Raw genomic sequence first — 13247 nt, forward strand, 5'->3', positions numbered from 1 at the left:
TTCAGTCCATAGGCTGATGCTCTAGCCATTGAGCCACACCGGTTAGGGCATCTGATCAGATTTTAGAGTTAGGGTAGGGACATGGGTGGGAATGAGGAAGAGGACGGAATTAGTTAGCCATAGCTTAATATGAAATAATCATGTGATGTTGCTGCTAAAAACTTTAACCTAATCTTATACTTAGACATGATAGCTGCTGTCAAATATTTGAAGATCTGTCTTGTAAAAGAGAATAGAAGAGTTCCCAAAAGGAAGTTTCATGCACTCATTGAATGGGCTGTCTCAGTAGGTGCCTCATCAGCGGTAACAGTGAGGTTGAATGACTATCAGTACTATAAAAAGATTGCAGTATATTGATAGAAGCTTGAATTACATGGACATCTAGGGTCTCTTTCAAGCTTTAAAGTTTGATTCTGTTATTTTTACTTTAATAGAAATTTTTTGTCGGATACTTCACAGATTACAATAGGAAAAAGTGATATGGAGGAATGAGCACGAAACTGCTTCCCTCCCCTTTTAGCACCTAACACATTGCACAGAATTGGCTCTCAATGAATAGTGAATGGACTTACTGTCACTTGGGTTCAGGTTCTAGCTCTCTCACTAACCAGCCATGTGAATTTGAGCAGTTCATTTAATCTTTATATCTGTTAAGTAATTAAGAGTTGGAGTAGATGACTTTATGTCTTCTACCTCCAGCCTTCTATGTGGCAGATTTGCTTGCTCTCTTTATTTGAAGCAGTTCTGAGATTTAGGAGTTTTACCTGGTTTAGGAGTTTTACCTGGTAAAGAAGATAATTTGCAAATAAAAAAAAAGAAGAAGATAATTTGCAGAATTCTTAAAGTCAGCTGTGATGTTTTGGAAACTTTTTTTTTTTAAGGTTTTGTGACTTTAATTGAGGGTGGTACTTTTATGATTCAGAATTTTTCTGCTGTTTCAACTTTGAAGATGATACAGAAATGACTACAGGAAGCCCTTTTGAAACAAAATAGAATATTTTCTAGAATTTAATATTTAGATTTTTAAATCATTTGAGATCATAAAAATTACTGAGGCAATTTGGATTTTAGGGCTGGCTAAAGTCTATAATTGTTATAAACATAATGTCCTTAAATTTCACAGTTTTTAAAGTTATAGAAATGATTAGTTTACTAATGTTAAAAGTACTGGGAAATAAAATGGTATGTTTCTCATTACTTTTTATACTCCCTATTCATATCTAATTAATACCTATTAGAAGCTTTTATGGTTGATATTAAAGCAAATTCAAATATATTTTTCCCCCAGGTTATAAAATTAAAATAAATTTAATAATAACTAATATAATCCCATTTTTGTGATGTTACACAGTTCATAGTTCTTTCAGACATATCATTTAATCTGCAATTACTAGTAAAGTAATTAGTGCAGGATTTATATTCTCATTTTTATAGGTAAGAAAATAAGCCTTTAAAGGTTAAGCAACCTTAGATCACAGAGCAGCTTGTCATTAAGACCTGGAATTAGATCTTCTATCAGTCACTACCCTTTTCTTCTGCATTATATTGCCTCTATCTAGCACCTGTATATTACTAATTGATTAAATTATACTACGTTAAATTGTTTCTTGATACTTCACAGCTGGCAGACACACCAAAATCTGAAAGATATGAGCATGTTCTGGAGGCATTAAATGATTACAAGACCATGTAAGTTGATTTATTTTATGTTTCCCAATGAGGGAGACATTTATTCAGTATAAGGAATAATGGCATTGTTTAAGAATTGTGGGATTTGTGTATAGAACTAGTACATACAGTTTTAAAATTTCTAATGTCCTATTCTCTCTTAGTTAGAGTAGTACATTGATTCTCAAGGATTGGAGAAGGGAAGAGCAATCCTATAGGAATGGGGAATGGGAGGTGGCATATGAGTATCTCAGGGGAATTTGGCCTGGTCAATTTGTGCAACCAGTAATGATTTGTTTTTATAATGCAATCTACCTAAAGTAAAATAAAATCTTGTTAGCTGGTGGGAATTTGCATAAGGTAGGGGAATATATTGTAGAGAATGTGGGTTTTTAAATGAGGTCTTTTATGGTATTGAGATTAGTTATTGCCTCAGTTATAGAAAAGTAGTATCAGTGGTCTAATTGATTTCAGAGAGAGAGAGAGAGAGAGATAGAAGCATCAATGATGAGAGAGAATTATTGATCAGCTGCCTCCTGCACACCCTGTACTGGGGATGGAGCCACAACCTGAGCATGTGCCCTGACCGGAATCAAACCATGACCTCCTGGTTCATAGGTCAATGCTCAACACTGAGCCATGCTAGTCGGGCAGTGGCCTAAGTTTTTTATAATTAAGTGATATTGCTTGATATTTTTTATCTAATCTTTCCTTTTTAAAAAACCCAACATATCTATATTTCTTTAAAATATTTTCAAAATACATAGGAATAATTTTTTAAATGTATATGCTAGCTCCAACTATTGAATTACATTACAAAATTTTTATAACAAGTTTGCTGTTTTTATACTTGATAGCATTTCCTCATTTAAAAAAAAATGTTATAATTACTAGTAGCTAGAACTTTAGGCCAGCTCAAAAAGCCATAAAGTACATGAGCAGTTATTGTGTTGGTAAAAATACTTTATGGGACAGGGAATTCTGTAATCCAGTTTAGGGTGCCAGAAATACATGTGTTCCTATTATAATAGAAATGGGAGCTTCTCTTTTTCAATCCTACATGAAAGTGGAAGAATAGTCCAAGCATTTGGTAGTGGTTCTTGTTGCTAGGCAGGCAGAGCTAAGATAGATTGGGGTGTTTTGGAATAAGGACCTTAAAGGCTCTTACTTTTCAGAGCATATTATTCAGAGACCCAAGCCCACACTGAAATAACATTTCTCTGCTCCAGGTTATTTCTAGTTTCAGATCTGACACACACGCTATTCTTTGTATTTTCTTAGACTGTCTTTAGCAATGCTGTTACCTACTACTTCCCGACCAGAGTGTCTCGCAGATACACTCTCACGTGAAATTCTTCTTGCCCCACACCTTTTTTTGAGATATTTTTTAACAGATGACACTAAAATATGGAAAAACATACTAGACTAAGAAGACACCACTCTATACTCTGCTTTCCTCTAAAAAGTTAGATGCCATGTTTCAAAAAGAAAGGTGGACATGTGCACATCTCTCATCCTTCGGATGCTATCCTCCCTCCCAATTTTTCCATCATAACCTACTGTGGACTGGCTCTGGGGCAGATAAGAATCAAAGAAAGCAAGGGAAAAGGTAGTTTTTGTAGTATTGGGTGGACTTTCATGTATGAAGACTTTATATCTAAAAGTTGAGTTAGGGTCTGCCATGTATATTGTTCAGTTTTTAAATCTTTAGTTAATTTTTTTAAAAATTTAGGTTTATGTCTGGGAAAGAAATAAAGAAGAAGAAGCATTTGTTTGGGTTGCGAATTCGTGTTCCTCCTGTGCCACCAAATGTGGCGTTCAAAGCAGAGAAAGAACCTGAAGGAACATCCCATGAATTTAAAATTAAAGGCAGAAAGGCATCCAAACCTATGTCTGATTCAAGGTAAAAGTTGATCTGTGGCTTAGTTTTTTCTCTTTAGCTTATTTGTATCTAAAAATGTGTGTTGTTTGGTCTCATTAGTATATTTGAAAGTACAAGTGGTAGTTACCCTGATTTGTTTTACTGTGTATAATTTTTTGCTTAGATAAGGTACAAAGAGTTAATACTAGATGTTTTTTCATTTATTTCAGATTTTAGGTTTTCCAGGAATAAGCACTATTGACTTGGTTAGCAAACAATTGAAGTGCTGGCCTGTTTATTTATTTTTTATTTTTCATTTATTCATTAATTCCATTTAGCATCTTACTAAGTGTGGGGATATAATAACAAACAGGACAGATTTCCTTTCTGCCCTGATGGGGTTTACATTATGGTGAGGAAGAAATGTGATAAAAGTAAAATAATTATAGATCATGCTAGTGCCATTTAGGAAATAACACACAGATTTAGACTGTACTGGGATGGATTGGGTCCACCTAAGAAGGAGGTTTAAGGAAGGCCTATTTAAGTTGAAACTTAAAGAATAAAAATGACCTAATAATTTGAAGAACAAAGTGATGAATACTCCAGGTAGAAATAACAAGTGTGAAAACTGTGAGGCATGTTCTAGGAACTCCCAGAAGGATTTTGGAGTAAGAATGAGGGGTAGAGAGTAGCTTCAAAATGTTGAGAAGGTTGAGTAGGGCATGGTCATATAGAATCTTGTAGGTTTCATAAGGACTTTGGGTTTTCTATGAATAATGGGGAACTGTTTAAAGATGTAAGTAGATTGGACTATCTTTTGAAAGTACCTCTTTGGATGCTGTGTGGAGAATGGATAGGTATAGAGGTAAGAATAGAAGCAAGAGAAAATGAAATTAAGACTCTTGAAGTTTTCTAGGTAAGAGATAGATGATGCCTGCTTGTATAGTAAACAGTCTAATGGAGAGAGAAAATAGATTCAGGAGAACTATTGGAAGAATTTATTGGCTATGTGAATGAATTAAATTTATGAAAGAAAGGGAGGAATGAAGTTTAACAAATGCCCAGATTTCTGGCTTGAGCAACTGGTGGGTGGTGTTATCTGTTTCCAAGATCTGAAAGAACAGAATTTGGCAAGGTGAATGAAGCATTCTTCTGTTTCATACTCATTGATTTTGAGATAACTAAGTGATGGTGATGATGTTAGATATAGGCAATTGGGTGCTCAGGAGAGGTCAGGGCACATAATAAAAATTTGGAAGCCATGAGAATGAATGAAATTCCCTAGGGAGCAAGAGGAAAGAAGAGAATATGGCCTAGAACAATGCTCTGATACTATTTAGATATTTGGGAAGAGGTGAAATAAATGAAGAACACAAAAAGGGATGATCAGTGAAATAGGAAATCAGAAAAGTTTAGTGTCACGAAAACCAAAGAAGGGTACTGTTTCAAGAAAGATGAATGCATTAAATAGTATTGAGTGTTTTTAAGAGCTGGGTTAAGATGAGAGAAAAACCTTTGTTGGATAAGATAGCATTCTTTTATTAGTGACCTTGACAAAACCAATTTTTTTTTGAGAGGTAAAGATAAAAGTCAAATTGAAGTGTGTTAAAATGTGATTGAATCTGGCACTGTCCAATTGACATGTCAAAACTGGGGTTTTTCTGCAAATAAGAAACATAGGGAGATTCAAAATAATGATGATGATAATAATAACAAAGGAAATAATCTTTAAGAATTCTGAATGAAAAGGGAGAAAGTGGAAAGGGTATGTGTCCTCAACTCTTAGAAGTAGTTTTACTGTGAAGGGAAATAGATAATGGAATGGAAGCTGAAGAGGAGGGAGTAATCAAGTGATGGTTTTTTAATAGATAGAAGATAATTGGAACCTGTTTTCGTGTGCTAGTAGGAATGATCCAGTGGAGAAGAGATTGGTATAGGAGATAGGGGAGGTAATTAAAGATATTGTAAAGTCTTTGAGAAGCCAAAAGGAAAGGGATTTTAGATCCAAATGTGGGAGTAGCCTTTGGTAGGAGAACTTAACGTCTTTCTGTTGAAATGAAGTGAAAAAAGAGAAGATAGGTACAGATGCTGGTTTTATTGTAGATTTGCCATTTGGAAGATGACTAAAGTTATTGACAGATAGCTTCTATTTTCTCAGTGAAGTAATAAGGCAAAGATAGCTGAGGGAGACATTTAAGGAGCAAATAAAAGTATGAGGTAGTCATTTTGGAGAGTGAGAAAATGTAATTCCAGAGGGTTGGCAGTGTTTCATATCTATTTGAGTTTGTAATAAAGTAGATGCTACTTCAGGGTTTTTGTTTTTTTTTTTGAAGGAAAGAATACTATCACTTACAAATTTTATTATTAATCCTTTGCTAGCAATTGCCCATATGATGAATTAGAAAAAGGTTTGCACAAACTTTCTCATTCCTATTATGATTTTGATAGGACACTCTATCTGTGGTAGCTATCAGATTTTCATTTGATGCTACTTGGTAGTGGTTCAACGTTCTTTAAAGGCATTTTTAGTTACTTCTGGGCCCTACGTATGAAGTGTGGTCCTTTTAATGTGAGAGTACTTTCCTTAGTCAGGGGTCGGTCCTTAAGAAATTTTCTGTTGATCATCTTCAAAAAAGAAAATGTGTGCCCTATCCATCTTAGCCTTGAGACTTTTGATTGCAGTTATGTTCCTCTAGCTTCCTTACTTGTACTTCCACCTTTATTCTCCAATCTTAATTTGGTGTCTGGAGAGGTATTCTTTCCTACTTTTCTCCATTCACCTCTTTCCATCTGTATCTATAGTATTGTTCATTTTTTTGTGGTTGTTTTTAATTGAATTTTCCTGGATAACTTTCTTAAAACACTTAACCCATTTAATTAGCTTGCTTGTATGTACATTTGTCACTTTCTAACTATTTTGTTAACCCATTAGCACTGAGAACATCTCGGTATTCCTATTATGTAATATCCCATTTATATGGTAGATAATGTTGAATAAGTGAAATAGATGTTTTGTATATTGATAGTTGCCCTTTTCTTCTTCCCTTGTATTAATTAGAGGTGTCCTTAACTATTGCTTTTTTCCTTGCTATTTGCCTTTATTTCTCAAAAATGGTTTTCTAGATCTTTCTAATTTTGCCCTTTGAATGACTCATTCACTTTACCCTCTCCCACCGTGGGCTTCATTCTCTTTCTGATTATCATCATTGAAGAATGAATATGTATATATAAAATTTAGGTATATACATCTAAAGGTAACCTCTATTTATAATTAGTATATTTTAACATAGTTACTTCCTGGCTCTGTGGGTTTAACTACTGAATTCCTAATTACTTTTAGTAATAAATCCTTGAAACATCCCCCAGGTACCCACCTACTAGTAACAACCTAACCTATATAATGAAACTTCCAGGCGTTTTGAACTTTTCCATTTGAAATAGCTGTCTGTTTCTTCATTTAAAAAAAATTTTTTTAGGTAGTATGTATTTTTCACAAGCGTATTAAAGAGAATTTTCTTAAACTTTTCATATGTGAATATCTCTTAAGTCAATAAATACTTATTTAAATTAGAAAGTATTATTTGTGCATTTGGCCAAACTTATAGATTCAACTTATATTTATTTTGTTTTTATATTATCATTAATATAAAAATAAAATAAGCATAACCTAATTATTACATAGAGATATGACAGTGTATATTGTCCATTGTTTTTGTTGTTATTGTTCTCTTTATGCAGAGATTAAATACATAATGATTTTATTTTTCAGGGAAGTAAGCAATGGCATAGAAAAAAAAGGAAAGAAAAAATCTGTAGGTCGTCCACCTGGTCCATATACAAGAAAAATGATTCAGAAAACTGCTGAGCCGTCTTTGGTAAGAGAATAATATGTTTGTATATGTTCTCAGAGAGGAAAGGTGCTTGAAATGGCTGAAAAACTAGTATCTTTTCAGCTTACTTTAGAATCATGCTTTTTAAATATATATATTTTTGTATTTTCCAGGATAAGGAATCAATTTCAGAAAATCCTACCTTGGATTTACCTTGTTCTATAGGGTAAATAGAAAGTTACTTTCTCCTATCCTAAGAACTTTCTTTTGGGGGGGAATTAGTATTTCTATTGTTATGTAATATAGTCGTTTTACCATTTAAATTCTTTTGTCTCAGGAGAACTGAGGGATCTGCACATTCATCTAATACCTCAGATGTGGAATTCACGGGTGCTTCCAGTGCAAAAGAAACTACCTCGTCTAGCATTGCCAGGCATTATGGGTAGATATTTTATGTTCTTATTCTTTGTTAATTTTCCTGTAGTCTCTTTTTCTTTGTGAAGTGATGATTAACGACATATTTTCCAATTGAAAGTGATACAAGTATGTTTTTCACCTTTTGAGAAGCAACCAATATGTCGATGCTTTAGGTTGTTAATATTCATTTGAATAATTTTGCTTTTTAGAGCACAAACATTCAAATTTTTTAGAAAATTTGCTGTGTCCACTGAGAAAAGAGGCACACAAATGTTTACAGTCTGTGCTCTTTTCTGTGCGACTTTTTTATGCTTTTCTTTTAAAATTTTTTTTTTAATATATTTTTATTGACTTTTTTTTTTTGAAGAGAGAGAAAGGAAGGGAGAAGAAAAGAGAGAAGCATTGATTTGCTGCCTCTTACAGGCCCCCTACTGGGGATAGAGCCTGAAACATAAGTTCTTTTGTTAGTAAAAGGATTTTTAAACTCAGGATTTTTATAAATAGCAGATTTCTTTAATGTTTTGCATAACCTAAACTCTTCAGAAGAAAAACTTTTCCATAAAGTATGACTCATCAGTTATGAAAAGTTTTGTTTACTTGGGGTCAGAGTTTCGAGCTTCCAAGTTTTATACTTCTCTTTGTTTAATTTTTGTTCACAATTAAAAAACTCGTGTAAATTATATAATATTCTAAGTATTTGAAGGCTTAAAATGTAACATTTTTAAATGAATTATGAACAATTAGGTAACCTATTTTTTGGCTTCTTATCAAGCATTGTGCTAAGCTTTTTACATATATTATCTTCTTTAATTCTTAAAACAGTCTTTTGAGTTGTAGGTCCTGTTATTTCCATTTTACAGATAAGGAAACTGAGACTTAGAGGGTTTTAAGTAACAAGTCCAAGATAGCATGTTTAGCAAGTATAACAGAGCTGGTATGTTAACTATAGTGTGATTATAAAGTCTTTGAATTTAGCAGTTGTGCCCTATTCTCCCTTTGTTATAAGTTCATAAAATCATTAAATTTTTGAGCAGAAAAGGACCTCAAAGATGATCTAGTTCAACTCGTTCACTTAATCTTTTCTCTTAAGAGAACACAGAAGATAAGAGATTTGAATTTGGCCAATATCACAAGAGCTGTACTCAGGATTGCCTGACTTTTAGTTTATGCTTATTCCAGTTCATTTCCTTACTTTACTAGGCTTAGAACTGGTAACAAGACACGCTTTATTCTAGTTTTACCATCTGTTTAAGCACATGGAACAGTGTCTTGTACATATTGTATATTTGCTGCATTGAAAGAATGAACTGGCTTTCTGGGGGATGAGGGATGTTAATGATAAGAGTGTTGACAAAACCTGACTTACTAATAGGTCCTCTTGGTAAGAATTTGACTCGGCCTCGTAATCCAAAAATTTCCTTTGATTCTTTTAAGCTTAATAGATCATAGTTAAGGAAGAAAAGCTCTTCAAAAGTCAGCCGCAAGAAGGTGATGGAATCTAATGAAGGCGAGTGATGATCCATTTATATAGCATTTATTGTTTTGGTTTGGCTAATTTTATGTCACCAGGATATATACTATAACAGAGTGATAGAAAAAAATAATCAGAAAAAACATATAGTATGGGCAGAGGATACTTTATAAACGTAGTGGATAATTATGGTCTTTTTTTTCTTCCATAGTTTATCTGACTCCAGAAAAAGAACTCGTACAGGAAGATCTTGGCCTGCTGCGATCCCTCATTTACGGAGGCGGAGGGGTCGTCTTCCAAGAAGAGCACTCCAGACTCAGAACTCAGAAATTGTAAAAGACGATGAAGGCAAAGAGGATTACCAGTTTGATGAACTCAACACAGAGATTTTGAATAACTTAGCAGATCAGGAGTTACAACTCACTCATCTAAAAAACTCCATTACCAGTTATTTTGGTGCTGCAGGTAGAATAGCATGTGGTGAAAAATACCGAGTGTTGGCTCGTCGGGTGACACTTGATGGAAAGGTGCAGTATCTTGTGGAATGGGAAGGAGCAACTGCATCCTGACTGTAGGACTGAACATTATGTTCACTGCACTCTCATTTTCTATAGGTACAGTTCAAAGCCCTAAAGGAGTCTGGCTTTTACTATCTTTCTTAGAAAAAATGTCAAAAAATTTCACAAAACAAGATGATACTAGCCTTAATGTGTATCTGTCAATGTTATGGATATTGTCATAAAAAGATATCTTTTAAAAATCAAACAGAGACTTAATTTTTTAAATCTTAAGATTTGTAGAATGTTTCTAGGATAGGATATTAAAAATGATTCAAACCCATGCATGGTGTTAGATAATTTTTCTAATTATTCCATTGAGTCAGTTTTTGTGATGAGTGGTTATCAGAGCAAACAGATCCTGTAGTTAGATAGCACAAGTATTTGAAAAAATTGTCTGTTTTGTTACCAAAATGTTGGAAAAAATTTATTTCAATATCTTTTAGATTTCATAAAGTGCAGTGTATATAATGCCTACTAAAAGACTGTAAAATATTGAAATTTTCTTTCAAGCAAAGTGTAAAAATATATATTGAGCCTGTAAATTGCTCTGTGACTAGACTTCATTGTCGTCTTAATATATTCTTTGCATGTGCATATATATATATACACACAGTTGTGTATGTATATGTGTGTGATTATGTGACCTATGCAATACAAATTATGGGAATGGGCAGCTTTGGAGTATATATCCCATAATTCTTTTTTCAGGAATAGTTGCAGTATTTACACAGCAGCATTTCTTCTCAGGCTTTTATTGGGTGCTGTTGCTTGCTATGTATGAAGAGAAATGTGTCAAACAAGTTTAGTGTGCTCTGAAGAAGGGTGTGGACAACATTGTTCATGGGCTTTTAGAATGCTTTTCTCTTTCAGTCCTTGTAACTCAGCTGTTCAGTACCTAAAACAAATTCAAATAATATGAACATTATCTCCTACTAGAAGTAACGTTTTCAAGTTTTCACGGCACATTTTGATTGTAAATGTCTCTCAGTTTTAACAGTAAGTCTATAGGAGTCCTGTGAAGATTCCTGAAATGTCTGTAGTAACTGTTAGTCATGTTGAATAAGTGTAGTATGAACAAAATATTTTATTGCACAGGGTTAACAAACAGTACGTTGCCTGCCACGGCTAGTGCTGTTTTTTTACAACATTACCTCTTGTTTTTATAAAATGTACCAAGATTTAAATTGATAATTTTATTTTACATGTAAAAAGAAACAATTTCTTTTATCACCAGTGTTAGAGTTGTCTTCTGTTTATTTTTGTTTCGTTTGTTTGTTCTTTTTTAGCCAAAGAGTAAACAGAAAAATATTCTTATTTTGGTGGCTATTCATTTTATTCTTAAAAGTGATTGGTGGATTTTAGCCTAAAAATTGGGGAATTTGCTGCCAAAATGAAAAATATGTAAAGCGTAGTGATTACAGAGCGGTAAAAATGTGGGTTAGTACTTATTTATTCCATTGATTGATTATTTGACTGTTTATAATGAAAGTTGCTTTATTTCTTTAAACATCTTCAAAAGATGACCTTTTCTTATCATACTATAGCCAAAAGAAGCAGAGAATATTGTTGTCCTGCATTTGGTTCCTGGTTGGCCAGGTATAAATGAGCTTTACAAAAGTGTGAATTAAAACTGTCATTTCTGTTTACCTCCATCAAAACTTGATTTCCCCCTAGCTATTAATTTAAAGTTGCCTTTCCTGCACTGCAATATTTTGAATAACACAGAGTTTGTGTTGATTTTGAATGTTTGTTTATATCTAGGGGTAATGGAAAATGTAAATCCCATGTAACCTTACTCACTCCACCTGTATCATATTATTTCATTTTCCCCAAAGTCCTTTAATTCTAACTGAACACCAGCAGTATTTTTAGAAACTCTTTGGCATACTTGGAAGATGATTTATTAAGCTGAACTGTCTTTAGACGTAATTATTGTGAATGTCTGTTTTATTTTATCATGGTGGTTCACATGGCTCTGATGTTCAGTTTGTATTTTTGGAATTGCTTTACGTAGAATTAAAACAGACCAACATTAAATGTGTGTATTTTTTAAATAGCTAATGAGTTTTGCTTCTGTATTTGCTTAAAAATACACACTGGTGCAATAAATGACTACTTTTATTTAGCTCAGGGAGCTAAGGATTTTCTAATTCCATTGTAAATATATATGTTCACTTGAATCAATCTTTATAAAACTTCGCTTTCATTTTTCTCTTGCCCCCAAATAATAATAATTATTGCATGTTCATCTTAAACGATCCTAAAAAACCTACCTGTTAAGCCAGTTTGTATTCTTTATATTTGAAAGACAGTATACCTCCCTCTTTCTACCCTGTCCCCAAATTAAAAAAAAAAATTCAGACTTTCAACTATGTTTTTTTCTTACTTACAAAGGTGTCAGGGTTCATATAAAAGGATTTTTTGTTTTTTTCCTAGAAAGCTTTGTCCCTACCTAAGCTACAGAAAGAAAAGATGTACAATATATCATATAATCAATAATACATTGATATATAAATATAATAATAATATCATACTCATTTAATTCTTTTGTTTCAAGCAAATACATTTTTATAAATACCCTTGTAATTAATAGTAAATATGGGTTCTTAGGCTTTTAGGTGATCAAACAAAATAACAACATGAGCTATCAGAGTTATTTTAGAAATTCTAATGTAGGGGTAATGAAGTCAGTTCTTGCTAGGTATATTTTATTACTAAATGTTCAATAGAAGTGTGAATGTTCACGGATATGTGAGTTGATGGGGGTACCTCTCCTTTTTTATTTTGCAAGGTATGTCGAACTAGGCATGTTTGGTTTCTATTGTGTATACAGAAGATTTCTATTATGTGTTGGGGACTATAACTAATTCTGGTTTTTTGGGGCTACTTGATTTTCTGCTAGGTACTAATAAGTTTTTATTGGAACATAATCTGACTTGCATTGTTATAGCAGATTGTTTTATAATGTGGTTCTAGAGGTTTTTGAATGAGGATGTGATGGCAAAGGAAGATGTGTGTGCAACTTTGGGAAATAGAAAAGAAACCTTCTTTTATGGGGATGTTTTCCTCTTTAATGATATTTGAGGATCTCTATGAATACACACTCCCCAAAATCTCCTTTTGTTTCTTCTGTGGTAGTTAATCAATCATGTGCTTTCCTCAGGAAAATAAAAACTTGACAGTTCAATGTAAAGTGAGACTTTCATCTGATCATGGATTCTTTTCTAATAGTAGTTAAGAAACCAGATGTCTGACTGAGCAATTTAGAGACTGGCGAAGCTGTGAAAGCAATCTGGCTCTCTGAATAACCAATAGATAGGAGCAAGTACAGCACAATATTTATCTTAATATCAAAGTGTCTTGGAGAAATAACTAGATTAATATATTTTGCTGACTTTAGATTTGAAATTCGAATAAGACTGCAAATGAACTGGCTC

The 13247-nt window shown here is 33.2% G+C and overlaps 1 protein-coding gene across 4 annotated transcripts in view; it reads left to right on the top strand.

The window, feature by feature from the left end:
- MTF2 (metal response element binding transcription factor 2) overlaps nt 1-12167 on the top strand; it is an 80041-nt gene extending 67874 nt beyond the window's left edge. For 3 of the 4 annotated variants that reach the window (XM_070405606.1, XM_070405607.1, XM_070405608.1), the window contains 6 exons: nt 1622-1689; nt 3401-3571; nt 7302-7407; nt 7536-7588; nt 7700-7804; nt 9462-12167. In XM_070405606.1, coding sequence (XP_070261707.1) covers nt 1622-1689; nt 3401-3571; nt 7302-7407; nt 7536-7588; nt 7700-7804; nt 9462-9819 — 861 coding nt within the window. In that variant the 3' untranslated portion in view covers nt 9820-12167. Of the gene's footprint in view, nt 1-1621; nt 1690-3400; nt 3572-7301; nt 7408-7535; nt 7589-7699; nt 7805-9213; nt 9287-9461 lie in introns of all 4 variants that reach the window. The other variant, XR_011470261.1, reaches the window with a different exon arrangement.
- The last annotated feature ends 1080 nt before the right edge of the window (nt 12168-13247 follow it).

This window comes from Myotis yumanensis, unplaced genomic scaffold (assembly GCF_028538775.1).
Source record: "Myotis yumanensis isolate MYYU_CA2020_CCGP unplaced genomic scaffold, mMyoYum1.0.hap1 SCAF_2, whole genome shotgun sequence".
Classification (NCBI taxonomy): Eukaryota; Metazoa; Chordata; class Mammalia; order Chiroptera; family Vespertilionidae; genus Myotis; species Myotis yumanensis.